General features: G+C 37.6%; 1 protein-coding gene across 4 annotated transcripts in view; it reads right to left on the bottom strand.

Moving 5' to 3' along the window:
- PIGN (phosphatidylinositol glycan anchor biosynthesis class N) overlaps positions 1-13,409 on the bottom strand; it is a 95,059-nt gene that overhangs the window by 54,993 nt on the left and 26,657 nt on the right. For all 4 annotated transcript variants that reach the window (XM_047767022.1, XM_047767020.1, XM_047767021.1 and 1 more), the window contains 3 exons: positions 10,071-10,130; positions 8,349-8,441; positions 7,213-7,268 (listed from right to left, as the gene is read on the bottom strand). In XM_047767022.1, coding sequence (XP_047622978.1) covers positions 7,213-7,268; positions 8,349-8,441; positions 10,071-10,130 — 209 coding nt within the window. The remainder of the gene's footprint in view (positions 1-7,212; positions 7,269-8,348; positions 8,442-10,070; positions 10,131-13,409) is intronic.

Raw genomic sequence — 13,409 nt, 5'->3', positions numbered from 1 at the left:
CACATATTTATTTATTTATTTATTTATTTATTTATTTTTCTTATGGCTGTATCTGAAGCATATGGAAGTTCCCGGGCCAGTGATTAAATCTGAGCCACAGGTGCAGCAATGCCAGATCCTTTGACCCACTGAGCCAGGCCAGGATTGAACCTGCACCTCTGAAGCAAACTGAACCACTGAAGTTTGGATTTTTAACCCATTGCACCACAGCAGGAATTCCAAGGTACAATATTTTAACATCTATGCAAAAAATACAAAACAACAAAATAAGGGAGAGCAATCAAAGGAATAGCAAATATAAATTAAAATGAATAAAGGGAATCTTCATGCATCAATATGGATAAATCATGAAAATTATAATGAATGACAAAAAAGAGAATTCAAAAAAAAATGGTAGATTTTAAAAAAATAGGGATTCAGTTATATTATACTACTTTTATTTCCTAAGTAAAAAAGAGGATCAAAAGAAATATGGTAAAATGTTAAAATTTCTTAAACCTGGATAGTAGGTACAAGGGTTTTTGTCATATTCTCTACTCTTTTCAGTGTGTTTGAAGAATTTCATACTCAAAATTTTAAATATGTTAGCAAAAGGGATATATGCACATACATATGTACACATGACACATAAAGACGGATGCATAAGAAACTGCAACTCTGCCTCCAGGAAAAAAGACTGTAAAGACTGGGACATAGGCATGGAATTTTTATTATCAGTTGCATGATTTTTATTGTAAATATGTATTTTTCATTTACATTTTACTAACCTAAGATTTTTAAAAATAAAATAATTAAAACACTAAAATTTAACCATATTTTCTGGCTATGATGGGAAAGCCTGGACATACCAATACTTCCACCAAGAATAACTAGAAAGCCTGATGAAATAAAATTAAATTTTTTTAAAGGTACTAGAGAACTGCTGAGACCACCAAAAATCGAAGGGTTTAGATCCTACAGAGAAGGGAAATATGCCAACATTCTACAGACTGTAACCCTTAGACCATTAGTACACAGGGAAAAGCCTAAGAATTTGGGCAGACAGCTGCTGCTGGACTTAGAGAATCCAACAAAGCCTCTGGCAACCTTATCAGACAGTAGAGATAAAAATTACAGTTTGCGGCAGACAATGCAGCCAGGATTTGGGGATGCAAAAGAAAATAAAAATGAAAGAATAATACACAATTTTCATTCTGGATTTTTAAAAAACACAGAAAGCATCTGAAATTACGTAAACTAATTCAATACAGTTCTGAAGTGAAGTCTTAAGAAGAATGAGAGAAGGAACTTTTTTTTCTTTTTATGGCCACACCTGTGGCATTATGAAAGTTCTCAAGCCAGGGGTCAAGTCAGAGCTGTAGCTGCGGCCTATCCCACAGCCAGGGCAACATCGGATCTGAGCCATATCAGTACGACCTACACTGTAGCTTGCAGCAATGCCAGGTCCTTAACCCACTGAGCAAGGCCTGGGATTGAACCTGCATGCTCATATAGAGATAAAGTCAGGTCCTTAATCCACTAAGCCACATTGGGAACTTCAGAGCAGGAACTTTCACAAGCAAAAATTTAAATTCTATTATATATAGAGATCTCAGATAAAAAACAGAGGCCAAGTCCTGGTGAGAGAGAAAGTAAGCTCGCCATTCAGCTGAATGCTTCAGCTGTGTAGCTGTGTAGGACAACAGGATGAGAGGCTGGGAAGAAGGTGGTTTCAAGATATATGAGAGACAAACTCTGGTGTTCAGGAGCCAGCTGAGAAGAAACGCTCTAGAAAACACAAGATTCAGCTGAGATCCTTGGGAGGCTCCACTCTAAGAGCAGGAACAAACCAGTCAGAACAGAAACAAACTGCAACACAGCCTTAAATCAGCTACTGCTCTGTGCCTGTCAGAGGATAAGGTAAAACCTCTCCAGGGAAAGAGATAAGCCAGAGATTCTAAAACTTTTAATACATAATGATAAGGGTTCATTTAAAAACTACCAGACCCAACAACAGGGCCAGCTGAAAAAGGACTATAAAAACAAAGTCACTAACAAAATGGTTATTGACATTATCAAATAAAGACTTTGAAATAATTGTGGTTAATGCATTTGATAATGATGAATAAGGTAGAAAATTACATCAAATAACTGTAATCTCCTTTTTACATAAATTAAAACAAAAATCCTAGAACTGAAAAAAAGTAGTAACTGAAATTAAGAACTCAATAGCAGCAAACTAGACAAAGCAGAAGAGAGATGTGGTGTATTAGAGGATAGGTCAATAGAAAATATCTTGCCTCAACCTTGAAGAGCAGGAAAAAAATACAGAAAAGACCTTTAAAAAAAATACATATCACTGCGGCCAGGAGAAATGTGTGTGTGTGTATAAAATTGGAATCCCAGAGAGGAGGAAAGAGAATTTGGCAGAAGTAAATATTTGATGATAATGGAAACATATTTCTACATAATAACTTCTATGAAAATTTTTCTTTTTATTAACTAAATTTTTACATTGAAAACATTTTAAAAGAATCTATTATTACCTATTAAGCTTACTAACAAGCAAAAGAGAAATAAATATTAGTTGTGCATATTTCTTTGTTGTGATTGTTATTGCTCCATCTTTTCCCCATAGGTTATTTGAATACTGTGGAAGAAAATAAACAAGTTTTAGGATTATCAAAATTTTCATCATCAATTTGTCAGAGAGAACTACTGTTCGGAGGGTAAAATCTCCTTAAAATGCTGCCGTTTGAGGTGCTGGGTCTTCTTTACTCACATTTTCATTACAAAGATATTTCATTTTCATTAACACATGATATTTTAGAGATACCCAATGATATCTACTCCATTCCTTTTTAGGATGTTTAAAGGAAAAACTTTATCAACAAGACAAAGGCAGAAAAATCAGGATTAAAAAATTATTTCTAGAAAAATTTGCACTCCTTTAGACTGACCAATGATGTTGAATCTTATGTCATCTTTCATGTCATAATAAAGTAAATGAATATTTTCCTATGTAGGTATGTAACGTATAAAAGTTACTTTTTAAAAAGAATTTCAGGTTTGAGGAATAGAATTACATTTTTAGTAAATAATTAGTATATCAGATGGATGAAGCAGTAGAAAGATTCACATTAAAACCAATATCTAGGAGTTCCCGTCGTGGCGCAGTGGTTAACGAATCCGACTAGGAACCATGAGGTTGCGGGTTCAGTCCCTGCCCTTGCTCAGTGGGTTAATGATCCGGCGTTGCCGCGAGCTGTGGTGTAGGCTGCAGACGCGGCTCCGATCCCGCGTTGCTGTGGCTCTGGTGTAGGCCGGTGGCTACAGCTCCGATTCAACCCCTAGCCTGGGAACCTCCATATGCCGGCGGAGCAGCCCAAGAAATAGCAACAACAACAACAATAACAACAACAAAAGCCAAAAAAAAAAAAAAAAAAACCCAGTATCTAAATTTGGCCTAAGGGTCTTTAACCCATATCACACTAAAATAAAAAAAATATTAAAAAGAACCAAAATATCTTTTGTCATTTTAGTATAAAATACATTAAAATAAAATACTTTGTTAAAATTTAAGTTTCCTGAATTTACATAGTAATTTTAAAATAAAATAGAACATGTTTTGCCTTCTGTCGGCAAGGTACAATATCTCCTTCCCATTTTCATTTTTTTCTACAATATCTGTTAAGAGAATTTTCTTGTTATTTTATCATTTCATGGAATTTTTTCTTTTAATGTTTTTCTTGTTTTACTTGGGCCTCTATAGTACACACTTTTCAAATAGAAAAGGAAAGTGCTTTTCTCCCTTTAAAGGTATTCACACACTGCCAAACTATGCTTCTTCTAATCATATAGCTCCACCTGCTGGTCATTCCTTTGTATAGCAATAGACCCAATTTTAGCTTTGAGGATTTTCTGAGCAATTCTACTTGTCACAATGAACATTTTGTGACATTTATTCCTTTCTTGAAGTCTTTAAAATATCAAAGATAAAAGTTAATTATTTTTTTAAAGAATAGGATAAAGCAGGATATGCAATTACCATATTGGATCCTTTTACAACTCTCAGATATGCTATAGGATCTCAGCACTCTTATTCTTCCTTTATCTTGCTTGATACATTTGCTATTTCACCACCCTAGGAACTATTGTATTATTCATCAATTATTCATGCTAGAAAAGACTAAATAAGACAAGGGAAGAATGGTAGGGAGATATTATTAAACTAAAATCTAGTGATGCCAATGAAACTGATCATGAAAGTAAAATCTCAAGACTGAATTTTAAACTGTAAATATCCTAGATAAATTTTCTCAGACTTAAGAATTAATGAGTGAACAACATATTTCTAAGAAGAAAAAGGAAACATGGCACTTATTCAAAAGGAAGGACTTCACTGAACAATTATTTGTAACAAGAAACTGAGTTGTTCTGCTGTGTCCACAGTATTCTTTCATCTTTTATGATGTTTATGTGCCAATAATTACTTGATATAATTAAGTGGACAATGCTGACATTAGGTATATATATAAAGGTGACTAGAAGGAAGGAAATGATGTAGAAATGAAAAAAACTCAAATAGAGAAAAATAAAGAGCCCACTGTACTCAGATCATACTTGCTTTTCTAAGGTTTGACTCTTAAAAACCAAGATATACATTATTATGATTACTTAAATAGCATTCACTGAGTAAAAAAGTTTTATACTATAATTAAACCTTCTCATCTATTTCACTGAAGCCTTGATCCACCTGCCAATCTTCAAATGACTTCCCTTTCTTATACTCCTAACAACTGTTCAAAATCACGTCACATCTTAGTTGCTTCATAGTTGAAGTATGCTTTTTTGTTTGTTTGCTTCGTTTTGGCCGGGCCTGCATGCCATGGACCGGGCATGTGCAAGTTCCCAGGTCAGAGATCAAACCTGCGCCACAGCAGTGACAAGGCTGGATCTTTAAGGCTAGGCCACCAGGGAACTCCAAAGCATGCTTTCTTGTACAGTTTGAAATGTTTTCCTTCCCTGAAGTTTCCAGTGTATAGGGATGAAGAAATGTATGCCTTCCAATGTTTCCTTCAGCTTCTTCTTTTTTTGGGGGGGGGGTGCTGCACCTGCGGCATGTGGATGTTCCCAGGCTAAGGGTCAAATTGGAGCTGCAGCTGCCAGCCTATGCCATAGCCACAGCAATGCCAGATCTGAGCCACATCTGCAACCTATACCACAGCTCATAGCAACACTGGATTTTTAACCCACTGAGGGAGGCCAAGGATCAAACTTGTATCCTCATAGATACTAGTGAGATTTGTTTCCGCTGAGCCATGACGAGAACTCCCTTCCTTCAGCTTCTTAATCCATCACCTCCTGAAATTCATTTCACTTCATTTGAGGTCTATTTCCCATTCTAATTGGGAAGATTTGCCTGCCATTTGGACCAATCCTATACAATTTATTATTCTGTAAGTTTTGGCTGCATTTCCCATTAAAAAAAAAATACAGCCTGTATTCTCTATCATTTTGCAAAGTGTGTGCTGCATTTTAAATTTTATAGATATAACAGTTTCACAGATATTTCTGAGGATTTTAGTATTTTTAAGTTCTTTTCTAATTCTTCAATTGTTTATTTCCTCATGAGTCAACTCCTTGTTTTATCTTATTGCAGGCTCTTGATGAATGAGTATTTCCAGCCAGACAAATCTGCAGGCAGGATGGGTAAGCCCAGGGTGGGAATCAACCATTCTGTTGGGCCCCCACATGACACAGAGTTAGTAGTGGGGTTTCAGGCAGATGTTGAGCATCAAAGCTGGAGAAGTTCATGGTCAGTCTCTAGGCCAAGGGGAAGAAGGTGGGCAGTGTGCACTTGAATCCCTTGCAGAAGAGCATTTCCCTGATCAGTCTTTCTAAAGTAACTGATCTAAAGTAACCCTCAGTTACTCTCAATGTCCTGTATATTTTCTTCATACCAAGAATTGATAATATATTTCTTGTTCATTTACTTGTTTATTTTGTTTGGCCTGACTATACCACTGTGTTACAAATAAACATATGCATAAGATACCTAAATGATATAATATGGGGCAAATTCCAACTGATAAAGTCTTGGCTTGTAATCTCTATCAGTATATATGATGATCTTATAATTAGGGACACTCCTCAAAGATAATTCTACCATTGACATGTATCATCTTATTTCATATGATCATAACTTGCAAAATCCTAATTTTGCTTTGTTTTCACTCTCCTACACACACACACACACACACACACACACACACACACACACACACAGGCAGACAGTCAGGCAGGCTGGTATACAGAATTGTTATTACATGATTCAGAGGGCAATAGTTTCTAGTTTATGAATACCACTCTAGTGCTATATAAGTTGTCAAAAACAACTCCAGTGAAGTCATTCAATCACATCCCTACCATCCATATTTCAAGCAATTTCTATTATTTTGGTCAAGAGCAAAATCTTTACTAATTAAATGTGAATCCCTGCTAATTGCAAATGAAGCCCAAGGAGGTTGAGCGAACCCTCCCAAGTCAGTGGCACAGAGTCAGGTTTGTGACCCAAGTCTCCCCAATCCTAATTTAAGGGAAACATCTTTCTGGATGTGGGACAAAATCTGTTGCCCATGAAAATCTGCTCTCCTCTTTTCCCAAGTAGTTGTCAGTATTCCCCAGAACTCTATCACCAGCCTTTTATTATCACTGTCTACATTCTCCCTAGAGCCTCCTACATGTATAACACTTTCTGCCACCATACTTATGCTGATGATGCCAAAATCTTCATAATAAACTCATTTCTATCTTGAGATCCAAGTCCCTATTTCTAACTAATTAATTGGTATCTTTAACTGTAAGTTGAACTTAATAACATTCATCCTTGCCTCTCCTACCAGCTCTTCTTTCTTTCTATATGCCATAATGGCATAAGCATCTTCCCTATCAACTGAAGAGTCCCCACACCTTTCCGGTCCAACCCTTTAAATTTATCTCCTTAATGTTTCCCATATCTCTCTGCTCTCCTGTATTTCCTCTACCAGCCATTCAAAGATATAGAGCATCTGGCTCATTATTTATAAAACAACAGGAGAGGCTTTCATTTGGAAGACTATACTAATGTACACAAAAAGACAAAGTTTTTAAGTAATTTACCTATCCTGTCAAGCTTTCAAACTCATTGAAAATTCTTTCTTACAATAAAAAAAAAAAGAGAGAGAGACTTACTTAAAGGGTGTAAACAAAAACGATAAAGTAGCTTCTTTTTTCTGAGTCATTTTCACCTGGGAACCAAGCATAAAAATATTTTATTATAAATGAGAAAAAAACTGATTTCATTTTGAAATATAAACATCTATTAAAATGGTTCTTCAGGGATAGAAATAAATGGAATTGTGTGGTGCTATATTATTTCATAAATATTTAAAGTAAATTTTAATATTATCATACTGTTAAAATAAGCTGAGAATTAAGCATATCAAGCCTGCAAAATAACATATTTATAATTAAACTATACTTCTTTAACTCTTAGGAAACATAATATACCAAGCTGCAATAATGCTAACAAGAATAACAGAAATTTTCAGTTAAATGGTCATTTCTTAATGCATGTAATAATATACACAGAATGATAAGAAATGTTACAATTTCTAACACTACTTTTACAAGACAAATCCTACTGATAAAGACTTGGTTTCGGAGTTCCTGCTGTGGTGCAGTGGGTTAAACATCCAGCATTGGGAGTTCCCGTCGTGGCGCAGTGGTTAACGAATCCGACTAGGAACCATGAGGTTGCGGGTTCGGTCCCTGCCCTTGCTCAGTGGGTTAATGATCCGGCGTTGCCGTGAGCTGTGGTGTAGGTTGCAGACGTGGCTCGGATCCCGCGTTGCTGTGGCTCTGGCGTAGGCCGGTGGCTACAGCTCCGATTCAACCCCTAGCCTGGGAACCTCCATATGCCGCTGGAGCGGCCCAAGAAATAGCAAAAAAAGACAAAAAAAAATATCCAGCATTGCTGCAGCTGTGGTATAGATTGCAGCTACAGCTGGGATTCAATCCCCAGCCTGGGAACCTCCATATGCTGTGGGCATGGCCAGGCAAGTGTGGCGGGGGGACTTGGTTTGTAGTCTTTATAAGCATGTGTGGTAGTCAGGACACTCTCAAAGGTAATTCTATACCTTCAAACTGATTCATGGAACCTGCACCTCAGAAATGTGAAACTTTATGACACTAGTCAAATACACAAAATTTAAAGATAATAAATTATAGAAAATTATTTCTTAAAACACCAAATCAAGTATTTTTACTTAATGCATTCAATTTAAAAACTGTAGTGGTGTCCATTTTTGTGTGTGTTCTTATCTTACCTTGAATTGTTCAAGGATCTGTACTGCATTTGTAAACATGCTCTCTGCTTTGAAGAGGTCAGTGGTGTTTAATATATCCACAGGAAGGATCCCCTATAAATAATAAACACAGATTTAATAAGAGTACTAACAAAGCTCAGAACTCTTATAAAAAACAGACTTACGAAGAGCAATAGGGACAAGACATATGGACGAATAAATTCCTGGTATAATTAAACAAAAAATACTTTTAAAACCATGACTGAGAAATGATCTATTATTTTTCTCACAAAGTAGATGTAATAAAGTAAATGAAGCAAAAGGGATGAATTAAGTTCAATAAAACCTAATATTTACCAAAAGATTACTATGCTGCAGGCAGTGAAGTACTCTGCACACACAAAACGTTACTACGGTGGGCCACAGTCAACATGCTTCAAAAGAAAAAAAAGACAGAGTTCTCTTGTGACACAGTAGGTTATGGATCTGGCACTGTCATTGCAGTGACTTAGGTCACTGTCGTGGCATAGGTGCAATCCCTGGCCCAGGAATTTCCAAAACATGATGCAGGTATGGCCCAAAAACAAAAGATGTAATAAGAAAAATGAAAGTATACTATGTGTAGTGAGAGCAAGGATTGTTTTGTGAAACTTGTTTCAGTTATACACATACACACATAATTATGTCTACAGTGGTCACATTACTCAGAGTTCTGAGGTAGTTGTGGTGACATTATTTTTAAAGTTTGATTTGCAGAGCTAGTAAGAATGACTGGTGTGCATGGATTTTGTTCGCTTGTGTTTGAGCTTTTCAGCATCCAGTTGCCATTCTTTTTTTCTTTCTTTCTTAGGGCAACACCTGCAGCATATGGAGGTTCTCAGGCTAGGGGTCCAATCAGAGCTGTACCTGCTGGCCTACGCCAGAGCCACAGCAACACAGAATCTGAGCCATATCTGCGATCTACACCACAGCTCAGGGCAACGCCGAATCCTTAAGCCACCAAGTGAGGCCAGGGATCGAACCCACATCCTCGTGGATGCTAGTCGGGTTTGTTAACCACTGAGTCATGACGGGAACTCCCAGTTGCCATTCTTAACAGCATTACCATCAGAAGAGCATTACCATTATATGTTGAGAACTCTTCCCATTAGACACAACATGGTGGGTCTCTAATGGGGCCCTGCCTTCCCTTACTTGGGGGTAGACAAGTAACACAGGCTAGACCACTCAAATGGTAAAGCACTGGAATTTGACTCTTGAGAGGCAAGGAATGGACAGTACAACAGGTATAATGCTATGCTCCCCTAATGTTGGCGTCCTGAGCAGACTAGTCCTGCCATGGGGCCATGGAGTACTGATTTCCCTGTCTCCAGAGCACCCTTGGTTCCTGTTCATTCCCCCTTTGATCCAGCAAACCACTAGTATATTTTTAATAAATTTCCTTTAAATGGATTCAGTTTCTGCTGCTTACAATAAAAAGTACTTATATATTTTCACCACTTGTAACTAAAATACAAAGATATAAATCCTAGACATTTTGGAAAATAAAAAATTTTAAAGAAAAGCTATTACGCTTGTGCTCTACGCTGCGCATTCATACATAATTATGAGGTGTTATATATTTAGAAGGAAATATAAAGAAAAAGGTTTTAAATGTAATCAAAGATAATTCAGAAACAAAAAGTAAATTTTATTACACAGTAATTTTTTTATTCTGAAAGTTAAGAAAATTGCATTCTTTACCACTGAATTAAGAGGAAAGGGAACTCCAATAAGAGAAGCCATCAATGGTGCAATATCAGCCTGCAAACAGAAAAAATTTAAATCTAAGAAGTCTACAGATATCAACAAGGAAACTTAGTAATATAACTATATTTTGAAAGATAACTACGATATTCTTTATCATTCATTACCTTAAAAAATTTGTTTTTGCCACTTTTTTTTCCAGCAGGTGGAATTCCCAGGCCCAGGATCTTTAACCTGCTGAGCCACCAGGGAACTCCCAAATATTTATTTAATACATAAGTAGATTTTTTTTTTTTTTTTGTCTTTTGCCATTTCTAGGGCCACTCCCGTGGCATATGGCGGCTCCCAGGCTAGGGGTCAAATTGGAGCTGTAGCTGCTGGCCTACACCACAGCCACAGCAACACAGGATCTGAGCCATGTCTGCAACCTACACCACAGCTCAAGGCAACACAGGATCCTTAACCCACTGAGAAAGGCCAGGGATAAAACCCATATCCTCATGGATACTAGTTAGGTTCGTTAACAACTGAGCCATGACAGGAACTCCTTCACAGTAGATATTGATCTCTAAAAATGTCATTTGCTAGAGGTACATGAACCTTTTTTAATCATGAAAAATTAAATTTGAAAGGAAACTACTAAGAGTTCCAAATGTAAAATATGCTATAACAAAAAGTCATTTATTCTAGGAGCTAAAAACTTGACCACCCTGGAGGTCCCTGGTGGCTCAGTGGGTTAAGGATCCGGCATTGTCATTGCTGTGGCTTGGGTCACAGCTGTGGTGTAGGTTTGATCTCTGGCCTGGGAATTTCCACATGCCATGAGCATGACCAACAAAACAAAACAAAACGAACTTTGATCACCCTATGAAATAGTTTCTGAGTATTATGAAAGGGATGCTTTAACTAGACAGAAAATAAACAGTAATAGCAGACTTTAACTGGAGAAATATATTTATATATATATTAACTAAAGAAAGAAAAGAAAGTATGTGTCAAAAGGAGGTTGTACTGCCAACCAGTGAAGTCCAAAAAAAGTATAAACCAGATAAGAAGCTCTTTAGACAAAAGGCCTCAAATACTTTTTGGATACCTCCCTTCCAAGTAGCTCCCCTTCAAGTCCAATGTCATAGAAGAGCTCTCCTTGCTTTCTGTCTCCATGGCCTCCCCTCCCCATTGCTCCTCAGGCCACTCCAACTTGCTTTGACTCTATCACCCTGAAGACCTCGCTCTCTAAAGAATTAATAACCTCCATTTTTTACCATCTAATTGATTGCTTTTACATTAGTCCCTTCAATTTTTCATGCAGCAAAGTGCCAAGATGACAGAATGCCCAGTTTTATATACTTGCTTGTGATCTCTGAGATCCTGGGCAGGTTATTTAACCTCTCCAGTGCTTCCGTTTCATTATTAGTTAAAAAATCAATAGATGTTTCTCCCTTACAGGGTTATGGCAGGATCAAATGAGAAGTACCTGGTGCACAGTCACCCTGCACCAATTAATTGGTGGCTACAAATACTGTTGTAGTGATTACAATCACTTGACCACCCTGCACAGTGCAGACCACCCCTTCTGGACCTCTGTAACATCTCTCCACTGAGTATCTTCCATTTCACTGTGGCTCCTCTCCAGATACCTTCTCAAGCCCCCATTTAAAGTTGGAGTTTGGGGAGCTCCCTGGTGGCCCACTGGGTTAAGGATCTGGTATTGTCACTCTCAGAAAACTGTAACCATTTCACTGGGTTAAGGATCTGGTATTGTCACTCTCAGAAAACTGTACCATTTCAGAAAACTGAAAACTCCAATGGTCCCCTGTTTGCCTTCTCTCCTTCCCCCAGAATCCACCGTTGGCCTCCTCTGATCTGTTCTCCATGCTGCAGCCAGAGGAACCCTTATACAGAAACTCAGATCATGTCACTCTCCAGGCTTCAAACATTTTGAGGGCATCCTCAAACTTAAGGATTAAGTCCACAGGGCCTGTGAGGCCCTGCATGATCTAGTGTCTGCCTTCTTCTGCCTCACATCACACCACGGTCCCTGCTGCTCTGTACACTGCTTTCTTCCAAGATCCTTTAAAATGCCATGCACCTTCTACCATAGCTCTGGGCACACATGTTGCTCCTCTGTCTGGAAGGCTCTCCTCCTCCTGCCTTGGCCTGGCAACTCCTACTCTTTTTTCTTTTTTTTTTTTTTTGTCTTTTTAGGGCCACCCCCACAGCATATGGAAGTTCCCAGGCTAGGGGTTGAATCGGAGCTGCAGTTGCCGGCCTACACCACAGCCACAGCAACACAGGATCTGAGCCGTGTCTGTGACCTACACCACAGCTCACAGCAACACAGGATCCTTAACCCACTGAGCAAGGCCATGGATCGAACTCACATCCTTATGGATACTAGTTGAGTTCCTTACCACTAAGCCACAATGGGAACTCCTCTCCTACTCACTCTTCAATCTCAGCTTGAGCCTCACTTTCTCAGAAAGCTTCTGCTGACCACACAGTCCACCAGAAACATCCACTTCATGCACTAATCACTTCACAGGCCTTATCACAGCTATAATTTTATATATCTTTGCATGATGAATACAAATAAATATAAATTTTATCTTACCCTAAACTATAAGCTTCCCAGCACAGGGATTGTGTCTGCTTTTACTCACCATTTTATCCTCTACATGATGTTTAATGTCAATGTATTAATGTTTCAATGTTTTAATGTTAGTGTTTGCACAATGTTTAAACACACTCCAGACACAAAACAATGCTGGCAGAAGGAATAAATAAAGAAATTCTCATTTAATATAGATCTGAAGTAAGATTATTTGGAAAGCAAGAGCTGAATCTATATTTAGTTTTTAATTATGATCCAGCCTGGCTATAAGTAAAACATATTCCTTTTTTATGGACTTTTAAGTTATTCCTATCCATTTGATGGTGATTTTTATTGCAAATTAACAGACTGTTATCTGATTCTATACATTTTCACTTACTTGGTTTATAAGCATCCATCCTGAGAAGAGAGACCATTTTTCTGTAACTACAGGCCTGAAAATGAGATCCTAGACCTTGGTTTATTCATTACAATAAGGAATGTCAGCTTGTGAGGTGAGCTGGAGAAAGTAAGACATTTTTGCCATTTTAGAGGCCACATACCAATGATGCCGGGCCTTCTACAAATAGTGGAGATGGCTGTCTACCTAGCATATTTTCAACAATGAAATTCTATGCTTCACATTTACAGATGATGTTACTAGTCTAATTTGATTAGGTTGGCCATGAATTTTCCTATAATTAAGTTTTCTAGCTGAGTAATCTACATATTCTTGTCACTTTTTC

The sequence above is a fragment of the Phacochoerus africanus genome, chromosome 2 (genome assembly GCF_016906955.1).
Source record: "Phacochoerus africanus isolate WHEZ1 chromosome 2, ROS_Pafr_v1, whole genome shotgun sequence".
In the NCBI taxonomy this organism is placed as follows: Eukaryota; Metazoa; Chordata; class Mammalia; order Artiodactyla; family Suidae; genus Phacochoerus; species Phacochoerus africanus.
Note: the sequence above shows the minus strand (reverse complement) of the source record. Positions and strands in the feature narration are given on the sequence as shown.